General features: G+C 36.1%; 1 protein-coding gene across 1 annotated transcript in view; it reads left to right on the forward strand.

The window, feature by feature from the left end:
- Positions 1–14,243, forward strand: part of LPGAT1 (lysophosphatidylglycerol acyltransferase 1) — a 126,302-nt gene extending 112,059 nt beyond the window's left edge. The window contains exons 7-8 of the mRNA XM_037824407.1: positions 7,410–7,519; positions 9,439–14,243. Coding sequence (XP_037680335.1) covers positions 7,410–7,519; positions 9,439–9,590 — 262 coding nt within the window. The 3' untranslated portion in view covers positions 9,591–14,243. The remainder of the gene's footprint in view (positions 1–7,409; positions 7,520–9,438) is intronic.
- Positions 14,244–18,540: the final 4,297 nt, after the last annotated feature.

Below are 18,540 nucleotides of genomic sequence, written 5' to 3' on the forward strand. Positions count from 1 at the left end.
TATATTAGAAAAGAAAACTGAAAATCACTGATCTAAATATCTACCTCAAGAAGTTAGAAAAAGAAAAGAAAATTAAATCCAAAGATAGTGGAAGGAAGAAAATACTAAAGATGAAAGCAGAACTTATTGAAATAGAAAACATGCTATGAAAAGAATAACACCAAAAACTGGTGTTTTGAAAACACTGTAAAATTAATCAACTCCTGGCAAGACTGATCATGAAAAAAAGAAGGCTTATATTATCAATATCAGTAATAATAAGGGGAATATCATTACAGATCCTATAGCCATTAAAAAGAAAATGACATTGAAGTATTATTCTTCCAGAGCATAAAAAGAGGGGACACTTCCGAACTTGTTTTATGAGGCCAGTATAACTTTGATACCAAAACCTAAACAAGGAAGTTATATGACAGCAAAAATTACAGGCAGTTCTCTCACATGATTATAAATTTAAGACCAAACCTAGTGACCTGTAAAATATATAATGTATCGCACTATGTACTGAGAGCATATATTTCAGGAAAGTAAGTTTGATTTAACATTCAAAATCAATCAGTATAATCTGTGTTGGTTAGGTTCATGTGTCAATCTGGCCAGGTGATGATACCCAGCTGTCTGGTCAAGCAAGCACTGGCCTAACCATTGCTGTGAAGACATTTGTGGGTGGTTAATAAATCAACAGACTGGTTTATTAAATCATCAGTCAGTTGGCTGCCGCTGTGACTATAACTCAATGAAGGGCGTGTCTTCCACAATGAGAGAATGCAGTTGGCTGGATTTAATTCAATCAATCAGTTGAAGACTTTTAAGCAAGACAGATATAGGACCTTCATTTCTTCTTCGGCTGATCAGCGAAGCGTTTCCTGAGGAGTTCGTTGAAGTTGCCAGCTCATTTCCTGAGGAGTTTGTCGAAGTTGCCAGTTGGTTTCCTGAGTTCATCGAACATCTTCATTGGAGTTGCCAGTTTGCTGACTGCCCTGCAGAATTTGGACTTGTGCATACCCACAGTTGCGTGAGTCACTTTTATAAATCTTACATTCATAGATATCTCTCATTGATTCTGTTTCCCTAGAGAACTAACTAATACATAATTTGTCACATTAAGAGAACAAAATAGAAAACTCTATAAGCATTTCAATAGATGAAAAACAAAGCATTGATATAATGCAGCTCTCATTCATGATAAATGTTTTTAAAAGCTTAGCAAACTAGGAGTAGAAGGGATTTCTTCAGTCTGATTTTTTAAAAAATAAAGAACAAGCAAATACCATACTTAATGGTGAACTATTGAATGTTCGCTTCTGAAAGATCAGGAATGAGAACAAAGATGCTCGTTATCATTACTTCTCTTCAACATCTGAAGGTCCTCATCAAAGCAATATGGCAAGAAAAAGAAAATGTGTAAACATAGCTACAGTAGAAATAAAACTCTCATTATTTGCATTAATTCGTCTCTCTACCTGCAAATTCATATTATAAGATTACTTGATGGGTACAGAGTTTTATTAACTTAAACAGAGCCTAAACCTTATATAAATAGTTGCTTCATCAGTCAGGTACCTACAGAGACTTCTTAGAGAAGGAAAGAGGTTGGGAAAAGCCCCTTCACAGAAATGACTTTTAAAAAAAAATTGTCTCTCTTTCAAATCCACTTCAAGTAAAAATGGTGACTTGAGATAGAGAGTTTGGCCTTTTACAGTCAAGGAACCGAAATGGAGCACCATGAGAAGATATGAGGTTAGCACTGAATGGTTGAACACTAAGAACATTTTTCCATAGAAACGTGTTTGCCAGGTAGTTAAATTCTGTAGGATTTCATGTACACTGCAGTTTTGAAGCAGCCTGTCTTGGCTATCTTAGGATTGGAAATTGTCAAGGCTGCATAGAATCTTGTGTATCCTATATAACTTTTTCCCCCAATAGGAATATGCAATTCAGTTAAAATTGGGGGAAGAGAAAGAGAAAATAACAAAGTCTTGGAACACTATTTATAATTTGGGAGCTTCTTATGGTTCAAAGGATGGAAATTACCCTTTGAAGGTACAGAAAAACAAAACCTTTTTATCCCAGGGATGACTTCTCATTTGAAATTTTATCTCCTTGTTTCCACTCCTCTGATTCTGTCAATATTGATATTAAAAGAATCTTTAGAATCTGTTAGGAATTTATCTTTTTAACATTTGGTTGGTAGCAATTGTTTATACTTTTCCTTTTGTATGACTGGCTTGAGCTAGTTTCATTATTGCACCAATGATACAGGAAGAACCTTATGAAAGTATTGTACTGTATGAAAATAGTCATGTCATTCCCAAATCTTTTAGCAACTGCAGATCTGGTCTACTCACTACAACTGTTGCTGAACCCAAAGAGCTTGAAAGCACAATAATGCTTGCCAGGAGTAATCTGGCATTAACACCACCACCATTGCTACTGACATTTGTATGAGTGTTTGCCATATGCCTGGTAGTACTGAAAGCACTTTACATGTTTAACAACCTTGGAAGGTAACTAACATTGTTAGCTCTGTTTTACAGATGAGAGATGTAAGTCATACAGAGTCTAAAAATTTTCCCAAGGTCACACAGCTGGCAAGTGGTAGAACCAGGATTCAACCCCAGGAAGTATACTCAAGAGCCTGTACTCCTGATCGCTATGTATGCCACACCACCTTCTGGGATTATTTTAATTGTGCCTAAAAAACAGAGACTCTTCAAAGGTCTTAAAAACACTTTGTGGAAGGCAATATCAGCCAGAGAGACCCATTCACTTAGTGAGGCATGTCAGAACCTGAGGTGGAAAGTGCAAAGGGGAAGTTTATAGTTCAAAAAGAGATCTTTCAGTTACTCAGGAGTATAGGTTTTAAAAGGGGCTAAGAAATACTAGCCTATGGGCTGATTTTATGTGGTGTGAGGATTTCCGTTTTCTTTCTCCTTTTAAAACGTGATGTTTTTTTAATGGAATCTTTTCATTGTTAGCTTATTTAGAGTGAGGCAATTCCAATTAGTTCTGATAGTGGATGTTACATAGCAATCTGAAACTTGAAGTTTCTGGACCACAGTATCTCCTACTCTTTTTAAAATATTTGATAAACCAAAACACTTCTATATTACCACTTTAGAGCAATGTAGTATTACATTTGGGGGAGTAGAAAAATGACTAAGAATGGGAAAGTTACTTTCTGGGTAAATAAAACTATATTTTGATTACCTTTCATCTTTTTCAAAATTTTTAAAGCAATTCAGGTAATTTCAGAATCCTTTGTGTTTATTTGACTGGTCTGCACATTGTCTTCTACCAATAAACTATAAAAGCTGATTCTTGTTTTTATGATGGTATGCATTATAATAATTTTGTAATACTTGCTAAGTAAGTGATATGTGTCTTGTCTAAACCTGAAATAGCAAAGTAGGCCCCTTTGTAGAAAGGCAAGTGGTAGACCCTGACCAAAGACAGAAAATTCTTAGACCTTTTAGAAATAATAGGACAGATTCTGGAAAGAGATGTCTGCTTTCATTCTGTCCCCAAACCCCAGTAAAATAACACTAAAGGTTGTTTTATTTTTTAAGGGGTAAATCCACAAGGATAAGGATAATAGTGGGAAAGACAATAGCAACAAAACTTGGGAAGTTGGAAAGCAGATGGAGTGATAAATAATATAACAGAACTCTAAACCAGCTATGGGGAAAGCCAAGAGCCAATCTGATTTTTACACCACAGAACTTCTAAAAGGCTCAAAAATTGGCAGCATCCATACATGTGGAAATGAAGGTGAAAGGGGCGCTCAACTTGGGAAGACTGGTTGAAATCTGTTTAATAAGAAATCAGGTCCCCAGAATCCCTACTCTGCATCCCACTAGATGATTGCTCTTTCTCAACTCTGAAGAGGGCACAATAGAGCTCTCTGGACTCAGGAACACCAGGCAGGGTTGTGGGTGGAGGCCCCATAATGAAACAACATGATTAAATGGATATAAGCATGCTGAGTGCTGAGACTCCGAGCCCTCTTCTCTCACACTGCTGCGAGGAGGCTAGCAATCAGGCCTTCACTTTCCTGGTAGGTAATTAGAGGATCTTTCCCTGGGAGAACGGGCTAGTTCAAGAGGGAAGACCAACTAAATGGCTCAGCTAGATAATCCTCAGTGAAGCTATGGTCAACAAACTCCACTCACACGCTGAGAGCTTTTAATCAACAGGTCAGTCCCACATCAGTAAATATAAGCAAACAATAAAGAATTACCAGATAACTGGTAATCTAATAGGCCTCTGCAAAAAAGATGAAGGCTAAAACAAACATAAAAAGGTGACTCGGAGAATCAGAGACTATGCAGGGTAAGGACAGCTTCAAAAAATTCTCATAGTACATAGGAGTAATTATATCCCCTATTCTCTTACTTTTGTGAATGTCTGAAAATTTCCATCATAATTTTTTTTAAAACTTTTTATTTGGAAATACTTGCAAACTTACAGGACAGTTACAAAAATAAAACCTCAGGAGAACCCCAGCATACCTTTATACCACCGCTTCCCCTGATAACCTGAATCTACCAATTTTAATATTTTGCCACAGTTGCCATGTTATTCTGAATATCCATCCATCTTTCTGTCTGCCAGTCAGTCTGCCTGCCTGTCTGTGTCTATTTATCAACCGTTTTTCTAAACACTTCAGTGTCGGTTGTACACATCATGCTCCTTGAGTACTTAGTACTACCATGTACATTTCCTAAGAACAGGGTATTCACTATGTAACCACTTTAAGTTGCAGTTATCAAGTTCAAGAAATTTAACATTGATATAAAGCTTGCATTCTATAGTCCAGTTTTTTCTTATGTCCCATTAATGTCCTTTTGAGCCTTTTCTCCTCCCTTACTAGATCCTATCCAGGGCTGTGTATTGCATTTAATTGTCATTGTATCTTTAGGTGCTCTTTCTTTTTTTTATTGTGGGAATATATATACAACATAAACTTTCCCCCACTCCTAAGTGTACCATTCAGTGGAATTAATCACATTCACAATATTGCAGTACCCTCACCACCTTCCATTAGTAAACTTTCCCACATCCCCAAACAAAACCCTACACCCATTATCATTATGCATTATCTCCCCAATTTCCCCTGGCAGCCCGTATTGTAATTTCTGTCTCTGTGAGCTTGCATACTCTAATATTTTCATTGTAGTTACCATGAGGCTTAAATTTAACATCCTAAATCTCTAACAATCTTATTTACTTTGATACTAACTTAATTTCAATAGTATACACAAACTAGGTTCCTATACCCCTTACTCCTCCACCCCCCGCCTTTCTGTAGTTCTTGTCAAAACTTGGATGTTTATACATTATGAGTCCAAAACTACTGATTTTTCATTACTTGTTATACTTTTGTCTTTTTGATCCTATAGGAAGTAAAAAGTGTAACTACACACCAAAAATACAATAGTTCCAGCATTTTTATTTACCCATGTCATGCTCCTCACCAGAGATCTTTATTTTTTCATGTGGCTTTGACTTATTGTTTATTGTCCTTTCCTTTCAACCTGCACAACTCTCTTGAGCCTCTCTTGTAGGGCCAGTCTAGTGATGACAAACTCCCTCAGCTTTTGTTTATCTAAGAATGTCTTATTCTCTCCCTCATTTTTGAAAGACAGTATTGCAAGATATGGAATTCTTGGTTGTCAATTTTTTGTTTACAGGACTTTAGATTTATAATCCCACTGCTTTCTTGTCTCCATGGTTTCCAATGAGAAATCAGCATTTAATCTTAGTGAGGCTCCCTTGTATATAACATAATATGTTGCTTCTCTCACAGCTTTCAGAATTCTCTTTATCTTCGGCATTGGGCACTTCGATTATAATATGCCAGTGTGGGTCTGTTTGGGTTTATCCTGTTTGGAGCTCGTTGAGCATCTTGGGTATAATATTCATGACTTTTTGTTAAATTTGGGGAGTTTTGGGCCATTATTTCTTTTGAATATTCTCTCTGCTCCTTTCTTTCTTCTCCTTCTGGGTCTCTTACAATGCATATATAGGTATGCTTGATCATGTCCTGTAGATTCTTCAGACTCTGCTTTTCTTCATTCTTTTTTCTTTCTATTTCTCAGACTGGATGATTTCAATTGTCTTATCTTAAAGTTCACTGATTCTTTCTGCTGCCAGCCCCAATCTCCTATTGAACCCCTTTAGGGAATTAAATTTCTGTTACAGTGGTCTTCTGTTCAGTTTTGTTCCTTTTCATAATTTCCATCTCTCTTGATATTTTCTTTGTATTCATCTATTGTTTTCCTGATATCCTTTAGTTCTTTCTCCATGGTTTCCTTTAGCTCTTTGAGCAAATTTAGGACCATTTTTTAAGTCTTTGCCTGGTATGTCCCAGGTCTGGTCCTCCTCAATGGTGGTTTCTAATGCTTTAATCTTCTCCTTCACCTGGGCATTGCTTCCTGTTTCTTTGTATGTTTTATAACCTTATGTTGAAACGTGGCTATTTTAGTATTTTAATGTGTTATCACTGGAATTAGATAAGGCCTAAAACTGAAAACTGTTATATATCAAGATAATCAAGATAAAGGTGAAAATTGATTTCTTTGGGAAGGGGTGAGAGGCATGGGACTGCTTTTTTTTTTTTTTTTTTTTTGTATAAACAAACTTTTTGTAGACTTTAAAGTCATAAAAAATTTTTTTGAAGAAAATTCCCCACGAAATTGGGAAGGAAGAAAAGAAACTCTTTTGTAAGGTCAGCAAATACCTTATACTCATGTTGGCCCTTCTCTTCTCACTTCAGTGGACATCACTAATCATCACAATCTTATTTCCTGCTGAGTCAGGACATGGTCTCAGAATCTTCAGAATAATGATCCTTATTGACTAGGAATGTCAATAAGGGTGGTTTGTGTTCATGAAACCAGTTGTCCATTTCTGATATAGTTAGTTTAAAGACATCAATTTGAGCACGTTCTTACCTGGTTCACAGACATTCCCTCCAGAAAGAACATTGCTAAGGTACATTATTTGACCCAGTGTTTGACTTCACTAAATGTGTCCTGAAGTAGCTGCATTTTAATACATACTTCATCTGTTCTTAATATTGTTTACTTAAACCCACAAACATGGAAAACATGGTTATTTCTCCGTCAGTATTCTTAGTTATAGGATGATATAATAGTAAGCTATCGATGTCTAGCACTGGATCTCATATATATTAGTAAGTGTTTGAATGAAAAAATGAACTCTGCTGTGTAATCAACAACTTCTTAAAAAGTTTTCGTGAGAAACTGAAGGAATCAACCCTCACAAGCAAACGAAAATGATCCCATAGCTTTCTTCAGCTTTTCACTCAACTAAAGTTGTAGTTCTGAATGATTTTGACTTCTGAATTAAAGTAGTTTGCCTTTTTTTCCCCTAATTCTTAATAGGATCTTTCCAATTAAAGACATACCCCTGGAGACTGACGATGACCTTACTGATTGGCTCTATCAAAGGTTTATTGAAAAAGAGGACCTCTTATCACATTTTTATAAAACAGGTACACAATGTCCTATCATATATATTCTTGAAGTTACTAAAAGTTCCAAAGATGTACTTTAGGTTACATAACCGTTTTTTGAGTCTTCAGATGCCCTAAAGGAATTGAAGCTTTTCTATATTTAAGAATTTCAGCATGAACTTTTTATAAAGATATATTTATGTTCAATTTATTCGGGCTGTTACTTCATTAGTCAGTGGACAAGGAGCAAATGATGGGTATATTATTATACAAATGGCTCTAAGTCAAGGGAGTACACAGGAATACAGTATGAAAGACTACAATTATGCATATACAGTTATGTGTGGTGTTTTATGGATTATCAGATAACAATGTTTTGGCATTGCATTGATTGTTTAAATAATAATATTATATTGCAGTCATTTGAGATAAATTTTAACTGCATTTTTACATGCCTATTCTTTTCTTTACACATAGAGGTAAAGTTCACTTTTTAAGACTTCATGATGCAGCCTTATACTTTCTTCTCCTTGGGAGGAAAAAAGTCTGTCTGCCCCAGATCCCTTCTATTCTTAAAATTCTCAACAATCTATAAAAACTATTATGCAGTGAAAAAGATGTAAGAAGGGGAGGAGGAGAGAGGGAAGAAGAAAAGAAATTAGAAAAGAAGGATACTAACATTGGTAGATTGCCAGACATTACAGTAAGTGCTTTCACAGTTTGCTGTGTTGTTAAGCCTATTTCTTAGAGCCTATAATAGGGAGAAGGAAAACAAAAAACACTCTTCTCCCCACTTAGATTTTTTTGGTACAGAATTAAAGCTGATGTTAAATTACACTGACAAGGCCTGATGTTGAGCAAAGTCTGTTACTATTAATTACCTTTAATGGTTTGGTTTTTGTGTTTGGCATTTATTTTGTTTCACTTTTGCCCTCAATGTGTTTCCTTCTTTCCAGGCCTTAACTTTTTTACTCCAGGGCTATAGAATAGTGTATATTAATATGATTGGAGTTAGGTACTGTATGTTATTAGGATTCATATTAAGACTAATTGACTAAGATGCCCCTCCCCTCTGTGAGCATTTCTTGGTCCTACTATCAAATTCTTTTTAAAGATAGGATAGGATGAACATGTAAGCTAAGAAAGCTTAAGAGGCCAACCGGATCTGTCCTCTCCAACCTCATTCTCTCGTCTTATGATAATTGGCCTAAATTGTAGCAACAAAAATGGAAACCTCTCTTTGAGTTATAGACCTTGAAACTTGAAAGTGCTTTCTATAAATTGCTTGAGAGAAGCAAGTCCCCTCATGAATCAGCTTACCCCAGGGGATTATCAACAAGGACAAAGACTATTTGAAATGCTGAAGAGTGTTATCAAGACGGCCTTAGGTAATATTGTTTTGAAGTAGTCTAGTTTTCCTTTCTAGAAAAGAATTTAAAGACATCTGTTTACTTGTGTTTCTCCTTTTTATTATTAAAATATATTTCATACAACATACTGCTTTTTATAAATAATGCCAGTGCTTGACAACCATTGTTTTATAGCAAAAACATTTAATTTGTAAATCCAGGACTTATTATAAAGTGTACTATTTTGAAATTACTTACAAATAACTATTTAATACACCCTGTGTCTAGGAATATAGTGGGAAACAAGGCAGCTTATATTCCAGATCATGAAAAGTGCCCTGAAGAAAATAAACATGGAAATGAGAGAGAGTGCCTGGGTGGGGTGAGGGGTGGTGTTTTTCCTGGTCTCTGAAGGATGCAGATGATGAGCCAGCCATTCACTGAGATGGTAGGGGAGTGGTCCAGATGGGGAGCAGGCTCAGGCAGGCAATGGGAAGTCATGGAAGATGCTCTTTTTAAAAAACCTCTAGTTAAACTGATACTCAATTTTTATTCCAGGAGACTTACCACCACAGAAAAATTAATTACTATTTCTATCTTATTCTTCAGGAGCTTTTCCATGTCCCAAGGGCCATAAGGAAGCTGTTTCCAGAGTGATGACCCTCAGCAATATGTGGATATTTCTCATACAGTCTTTTGCATTTTTGTCAGGCTATATGTGGTACAACATCATTCAGTATTTTTACCATTGCCTGTTTTAGGAATTGACTTGGACTTGCAAGGTCACCATAGGAGTTCAGACTTTGAAAAATGTGCATTATTTTACATGTGCAAATCAGAATATAGGAAAAAAAAAAGCAAAGGAAATTCAATGGAAGGATTAATGTTTATCCCCCTTTGGGATATTTTAAAACTCTGTGGAAATGAGGATCAGTAATATAATGACCTGCTAATATATTTTAAGAACTTTTCATGTTTTAAAAAGATATATTCTACCACACATTTAAACAAATACCACATTTGGAGAAGTGGATATCGTAAAACCATCCTAGAAGACTGAGAGAAATTCTGTTGCCACCAGTGATACTGATAATTTAGTTCAAGTTCAGAAAGTTGTGTTTATTCCTCCTAGGTAGTAGTCTATATTCCAGCAGCTCATGTGGTTTTACTAGTAACCTTGAGGGGAGCCAATTGGCACCTTCTGAAGAATTGTTTCCCTGTCATTTGCAGTAACAAACTCCAGTCTTTAATAACTAAGTAGGGTACAATATCAGACATTCTCTGTGGGAGGAAGCAGTATCCATTAAACACATTCCGGTGCTAGAATGTGTTCTTTAAAAATCCCACCCAGGCTTGCTCCGTCCAACACTATGTTTACATGCGCTAGTGCTTTCCCTTATATGAGGGGGTCACTTGCTTTTTCTGTTTGTATAGGAGGCATATCATAGATTGATACTTGTCTTTCACAAAATGAATTTTCATAAGATAAGATGCAAATATAGTAAAGGATTATAATATAGCTTGAAAATAAATGTAAGAATGATCAGTGCGTGGGATTCTTGAGAGGCTGTTTGTCTCTTCATGTTTATTGGTGTGCTGATGCTCCCCGTTGCCCCCTGCACTGGGCACCACACCATTGCTGATGTGATGGTTGTATCTATAGCTCAGGCTTTTTAATTTTTTTTTCCATTTGACATACTAGCATAGTAGCACTAAATGCATTTGGGGATGGCTAAAAGAGATAGACGTAAAACATGTAAGTGACCAGTTTAAGAGGAAATAAGTTAGTTTTTGAGAAAAATGAGAGCTAGAGCCAGACAATGGTGTAAAAGGGTGACAGCTTGTCACATGGCACCCCCAGAATCTGTGCAGACAGTGCTCCGTTCCGTCGTCATATCCAGGAGCTGCCTGTGTTGGAGCACGTGTAATCAGAGGCAGGCCAGCATAAAAGGCTTCCCAAGCTCTTCCAATTGCTTTTGAAGAGGATGAAGTTAAGTTTCTATTTCTAGAAAATGTGCCTTTTTTTTTTTTTTTTTCCTATTTGTCATTGTGTTGAGGTAATTTAGCTCATGGGAGAACCAAACCAAAATAAAAAAGTAGTGGCACTGCATCAGTCAATAACCTATACTTCCAGTGTTGAGATAGAATATATTTTTTGGTTTGGGACTGTAGGATCCTAGTAGGTCAGTGGCAGTTTTCTGTGATATGAGTATTATAGATTCCCCTGTTGTCTCTAATCACACAAATAACAATTTTGAGAAGTAGGCTATAAAATAAAAAATAAAGGATAATGTTTTCCATTATCAGGTAAACCAAAAAAACTGAAAAGATGTGAAGTTTCCCCTGGTTATGTGGGAAAGATAAATCAACACCAAATAAAAGCTCATAGTAGCTTCATCTTTTAAGATAACTCTGCATATGTGAAGGAGAATGATGTGTTAACTGAAATACCTCACTGACTATTATACTACTACCAATAAAAATGCAGAAGATGGTATTAATATGCTGATTTGGTAATGTTTATTGTAAGATGCAGTTTTTTTAAAACCTAAAGATTTCATTTGTGCTCACCTACAGTGACAGTGTGTAAGTGAAACCATTTTCAATCTAGAGGTGTGGATGATGGTAGCCAAATAGAAGCTTAAAGATGCTTCTGTTTGAGGCCCAGCAAATACTTCTCAGTTAAGAAGATTAATTGAAATTGTTCATTTGAGAGGTCAGTCATCTGGGGAGTTAGTTACTCACTGTCCCATTTGGCATGCACAAATCTAGCTAATAGACCCTTTCTTCATTGATAAGTAAGCCACAGGGTGCAGTATCCAATTCTCCTATCAAAAATACAAGCATACATACATGCATACGTAAATGTGGTTTAGGGCACTTTGCCATTACTGTGCTCCAAAGGAACACGACGTTATTAAGTATACCGTATACATAAACAAAGTATCCTGTAAGATGCTTTATTTTTCAAGCACAGTATCATTTCAATAGTCTTTACAGTGAAAATACCAATAGATGTGTGAGTTAATTAAAAAAAAAATAGATCTGTGAATTGTAAATAGATGTGTATTTGATTCTTTTTCAACATGTTCTCTCTCTTCTATTTGCAAAGTAATGTTTGTTTGAGAGCATTGATAGTGCTTTCCTTATCAGTAACTGGAGTTCTCCTGTTTGCACTAGGGAATGTAAAGAGGGAATCAGTGTTCTTATATGGCAGTCTGGGGAAGCAGCATGCCACTGTACAGAACTGAATAAAAATTACTAATTTGTACTTTCTTTGTTAAGTGAGATGAAAGGATCTTAAAGGGTATACATTTTGTCAAGGGGAAAGGAAATGAAACTATGCCAGTTTTATACCAGTAGCTTGTAGAATCTCAACACTTCTTGGTCTCAGCTGGTCTGCCTAGATTCCCAGAGCAGAGCGGGTTGAGAACTCAGAACTGGAATCCTGCTATCAACAAGTCCCCATAATGGGAGCATCTGCTTGACCACAGGCAGGTCTAGTGAATACAGAGAGGACCTAACCCAGCAGTTCACTCTTAACTTCAGAAAGAGTTGGTGTTGAAATATATTGTGGAGAAATTGTAAGTCAATGGGAGGTAAAGAAAAATTACAGAATGGAAAATGATGTTCTTGGTGGGCAGGCAATTTAGTTGAGAATCTCAATAGTAGATTAAAAAAAGAGATAGCAGATCTGTCATATTATTATGTAGTTATTTATGATACAACTAACCTTCATTTCCCACAGTAAAGGAACTAGGGATTCCTGGACAGTTAATCCAGTAGTAAATCATAGGTAAGTCAAAAATTTATTTAGGAGTTTGAATTTCTATTCTCATCAAACTTTTTCTTCTTCTAGAGATGCTTGTTCAAAAAAAAATTGAGTTCATTAATTATTCCTGCCTGTGTGTTTATTGCTGAGTTAATGAGTAGTAAAATGATTTGGAAAGACAGAGAGATAGCTATCAGGAAGAGGAGAAAACAAAAGCCTAAATAATCCATGAACTAGAAAATGGATTTCTGAATAATCAACAGTTCGTGGTATTCAAATTATTCTCAACCATTTTATGAAAATGAAATCTTAAATCACCAAATATAAACCTCAGAACATCATTCTAGTGTTAACATTGTTTGAACTGAGGTTAAGAATGCCTCTTCATTTTTTGCTCACGTTACTACTTGTAGATTTGTCTTAGTAACATTTTCTGACAATCACTTCCCTAAAGACTCTTCTCAACTAGGTGGCCATAGTTACAATCATAGAAAGTAGTCTTCAATCATGGATGTTCTTTTGGAAATTGGAATTCTTTTTATGTTTAAGAAAATGTTTTATTTGCACTGAGTAGGAAGAGTTAGTTGTTTTCTTCATTCCTTCTTTGAAGTCATTATACAGAACTTCAACCCAGAGTTACCATTATGAATATGTTCAGCTCTGGTCCATAAAGGATGGGTAAAAATGGCTTGTCTTATTTTTTGCCATGCCTGTGCTGTGAACCCTGCATCTGTTAACATGAAAGGCAAAGTCAAAAGCAGCACTGGGCAGTAGGTATAGTGGTTCAATTTATGAGGGGGTAAGATGAATATGCGTGGGACCAAAACCACCTAAATTGGAATTTTCCAGATCACGAAGGGGTCAGATGTTCTCTAGAGCAGTCACTTGTGGGTGCTTTATTATAATCGTTTTGCACCAATCCCCAACAGTTAGGAACTGGACCCTGGAATAAGCTGAGGGTGCTGAAATGTTGGGGGAGGGTGACTGTAGCCATATGGAAGATAAAATATGGGGTTTTCTGCAGAATTTCCACTTGAGGATTTTTACATTTAATATTTTTTTTTAAAACAAATTAAAAAGCAAAAAAAAAAATTTAGTATATTCTAGTTGCAAAGTATGCACACATATTTTGAATGGCTTCATTTTTATTGTGTAAAACTGTTGAGCTCATGACTGTGATGCACAAAGTCTTTACATGTAAGGAGTCTATGCATTTAACAGTAATTTATTTTATGATTGGGTAATGAAACAGTTATATATTGAACTGCCATCGTTTGTATTAAGTGCTTTCATTTTCTTTACAGTTATTACAAAATTGTATTTATTTTATCTAAATGGATTTTTTGTTTTCCTGATTCTGAAATGTTTACTTTGGCTTGTTGACCTTCTTTGTGTATCTGCATGTTGTAATGTATGGTAAGAATGAATGTTAAAGGCTGTGGCATCTGTAATTAATTTTTGTAAAGGGCTGGTCACATGTGGATCTGGTTGATGAATGCATTTGGAATTATTTTAGTCACCAGATTACCTTTTCAGAAATTTAGATGTAAACACCAAAAGAAGCATTTTATCAACAAAAATTAATAGCTGGTTCTATTTTTTTTAACCTAGAAAAAATAAAGTTGATTTTTTTTCAAGTAAATTGCTTTTAATTCTTAGTAGTGGGAATGGGGTATTTGTGTTTTACTGAAGGTATTCTGGCATTAACAGCTATCTGAAGGCATGTATTTAGAGCACACCATGGCAGTTGGATGCCAAGGGCAAACTGAGAAACCAAATGGAAAAACATCATTCTTCCATCATAGATTTTAAAATATTCTCTCCCTCTTCCCATTCTCCCTGTCCAGTGGTGTGCTGGTAAATGTTTAGCAATCTGCTCTCCTGGAAAAAAATTATGTATTCATAGTTGATTATAAATTTTTCTGATAGCAAGGATATATAACACAATTTACAAATAAAATATGCAATACTTACTTGTCAATTCCATAAAGCAATTGATTCTTGCAGGATATTTTCATTGACTTGCATTGTAGCCAACCTATGGTTGCAATTCAATCATGACTTGAAAAACGGAGCTGCATCCACTAACTCATTTCCCAATAAATTTATTGTCATTTAATCTGTGGGATCTACTGTGCTCTTACTCTTATGCAAGATCTACATTACACTGAAACTACTTTTACTGTCAGCACTAATTATAAGTTTATATAATTTAATTTTTAATAATGGCTGTGTTTAACACCTGGCAAAATTCTAAAATTTAATAATTGGCTCACGAAAACCAGTAGGAGCTATGTCCAGCACATACCACTGTCCTGTCCCTTTTTGTTTGTTTGTTTTTAAACAGTGTTGAATAAACTTAACATAGTTGATCTACTCACTGCTTTCAGGAACTTTGTGTCACTTAATGTCAGTCCTATGGAGCATGCTTCTGATTTTGAAGAAATTTGATAAAAGCAAATTTTTCTTGAAGAGCATGGGAAGTTTTCATATTTCTAAAGTTGGTTTTATGCTTTCATTTCTCAAAGCTAAGAAAACTGTGATATATGCATCTCTAAGATTTTGTTTTGAACATTTAAAACATGTATTGTTTAGGTATTTATTTGTAGACTATAAATTTGATCCCACTGAAAATTTTAAATGTTTTAAAACGTCTTACACAATCTACCAAATAAGTTAAATAGCTACAGTTCAGTCTACCTCTTCTTTTCCCATCTGGATTTAGGCTACTGTTTTAGTTGGAGGTTGTAATTTTTTTTTTCCCCTAGAAGTAGTTTCTGTGAAAGAACAAATTGGTGGGGGAGGCCTAAAAGCAAATTTGAAGCACTCAGAGATCTATTGCTGACCAGCCCTATTCCTCATGAGTTAGGGGATGGGGGGCATTGTTTTAAATTCCCAATTAATATAAAAATGTTTGTTTTTAAAATGTTTCTTCCTGCAGAAAAAAAAGTATTTTTAAAAGGAAAAAAATTCTTTTGGCTAAAAGAAAAAGTCAGCTGTATGAACAGGTATGACCATATCATAACATGCTGATATGATATAAATCAATAAATTTTTACCTCTCAGGACTTGGAAACCTTGTTCTTAACTCAGATTGAGACACATAAGCTAAGTATCAGTAATCCAGATCACACGTAAATACACTCAAATGGAACATGGGAGGCAGATTGGCAAGCCACAGGAAATGAGGCAGACTCCTTTCATAGTCTGAAAAATACTCTTAATTAGGGATGATTAAACCCATTTTACAAGAGGTAATTGGAACAGTGTTTTTTGCTAATAAGCATGGGGCATAACACGAAGCTCATTCCTGAGTTTTCCCTTGGAAGATTTTATTGCCACTGTTTACTTACTTCAGGCAAGAGAAAATATTCAGCCATCCTTGTGATTACAGCAGCTATGAGCCACCTTCCCTAAAATATCAGTGGTTATGCTCTCATTCCTTTGTTTTATTTTTAATGCATAACAACCTGAAAAGGGTCGTCAGTTTTTTCCAGTCCTCATATGTATCAGGACCAGCTACTGGAGAGTTGAGAGCAAAGAAAATAGGTACCTAGAAATGGAGAAATCAGAAGAGTTTGAAGGGCTAGCAAGAGGAACTCAGGATTGTTGGAAGACAGGTTAGAAGGGATGCCAAAGGCTGCCAACAAATAGGTACACACACCCTGGCTACATGAAGACTTTGCAAGGGGTATTCAAACACCTCCTAGTCTTAAGGAAATCTATTTCTATGTGAACTCTGTCCCAAGACTGCCATCCCTGAGGACTCACCTATAGGGATCCCACCTCCCATTTCAGATAACATTGCCCATTTCACACAAGAAAGATATATCTCTCAGCCATTAGGCATCTCCCTCCTGGGTGCCAAACAAAGGCACAATTCAAAATGTTGGTGACACATAAGCCTCTTTTAATCAAGGCATCTATTGCCTACAATAGGGCTTTTTGTCTTTTCCTGATTTATTACGCATTTCAGTAAGGACAAAGGTTGGCATTTGTTCTAGTTTGCTAATGGCTAAATTAGCAAAACACCAGAAATGGATAGGCTTTTATAAAGGGGGTGTACTTGGTTACCAAGTTACAGTCTTAAGGTCATAAAGTATCCAAGGTAAGTCATCAACAATTGGGTGCCTTCACTGAAGGATGGCCAATGGTGTCCAGAAAACCTCTGTTACTGGGAAGGCTCGTGGCTGGTGTCTGCTCAGAGTTCTGGTTTCAAAAAGGCTTTCTCCCAGGACTTTCCTCTCTAGGCTACAGTTCCTCAAAAATGTCACTCTTAGTTGCTCTTCGAGCATTTTTCCTCTCTTAGCTTCTCTGGAGCAAAAGTCTGCTTGCAACGGCCATCTTCAAACTCTCATCTGCAGCTCCTCTCTTCCCAGCTCCTGTGCATTCTTCAAAGTGTCCCTCTTGATGTAGCAAGCTTGCTCCTTCTGTCGGAGCTTATATAGTGCTCCAGTAAACTAATCAAGGCCCATGCTGAATGGGTGGGGCCACACCTCCATGGAAATTATCCAATCAGAGTTATCTCCTACAGTTGGGTGGGACACATCTCCATGGAAGCACTCATAGAATTACAATCTAATCAACACTGATACGTCTGCCCATACAAGATTACATCAAAGATAATGGCATTTTGGGGGACATAATACATTCAAACTGGCAGAGCATTAGAAATTGGACGTTTGGGCCTGTTATTGGAGGTAACTGAATTCTGATATATTTAGCATGGGAAAATGAGAGTAGTGGCAGCTCAGGGCTCCCCAAAGCCCAAAAACAGAAACTACCAAGACTTCTATAGCTTAGGTCCCAATCTGGCATAATGTCACTTTTGCTGCTTTATTCTGTTGGTTAAAGCAAATCCCACAGCCAGTCCAGATTCATTGTGAGGGGAATTACATAGGGTGTGAATACCAGGAAGTATTGGGAACCATCTTTGGAGACCAGCTACCAAGTAAAAAAAATTCCTCAGCTCTTAATTTAAAAAGAAAACTTATTGTGATAACATATACAACATGAGATCTCCCATTTTAGCCACTTTCAAGTGTATAGTTCACTGATACTACATTCCCAATGTTGTACTACTATCACCACCATCCATCCTCAGTCATTTGAAAACAACACTAGAAGGGTCTAGAAGAGCTCTTACACTTCAAGTTTTGCCCATAATTTCCATTAGTTTGTAATTTTTTCAGTTTCCAAATACTTTGAGAGGATTAGAACTGTTCTTCCGTCACTCATTCATATAAACCACATTAATCAAAAGGACACCTCACTAAAACAATAGGACTTTTGTTTGGGAATCATATTTTATTTTGGGCACTGATTGATAAAGAACCCATCGGCTCTTTGAATTTCAGAGTTGGTAGGAAATTTAGAAATTACTTTGTTTTGGAATGGTGGATTTCATCCTGGTGTCACTTTGATCCATTGCTGGTGGCATTAAAGTTAGATGTCTACATAATAGAATCAGGTTTCTTGATTCCATTTAAATGTTTTTCCCAAACAGCAGATTACCTCTCTTCAGGGTTCTTTCTGTTTTTACTAAATAAGAGTTTAACCTCAACGATTAAGTTTACTTGCTAAAGTCAGGATCAATGTGAAAGCTGCTATAATTTCCTTTTCCTCAGTTTTATTTTTTTTTATCTTCATTTTATTGAGATATATTCACATACCATGCAGTCATACACAACAAATCGTACTTTCGATTGTTTACAGTACCATTACATAGTTGTACATTCATCACCTAAATCAATCCCTGACACCTTCATTAGCACACACACAAAAATAACAAGAATAATAATTAGAGTGAAAAAGAGCAATTGAAGTAAAAAAGAACACTGGGTACCTTTGTCTGTTTGTTTCCTTCCCCTATTTTTCTACTCATCCATCCATAAACTAGACAAAGTGGAGTGTGGTCCTTATGGCTTTCCCAATCCCAT

This window comes from Choloepus didactylus, chromosome 2 (genome assembly GCF_015220235.1).
Source record: "Choloepus didactylus isolate mChoDid1 chromosome 2, mChoDid1.pri, whole genome shotgun sequence".
Classification (NCBI taxonomy): Eukaryota; Metazoa; Chordata; class Mammalia; order Pilosa; family Megalonychidae; genus Choloepus; species Choloepus didactylus.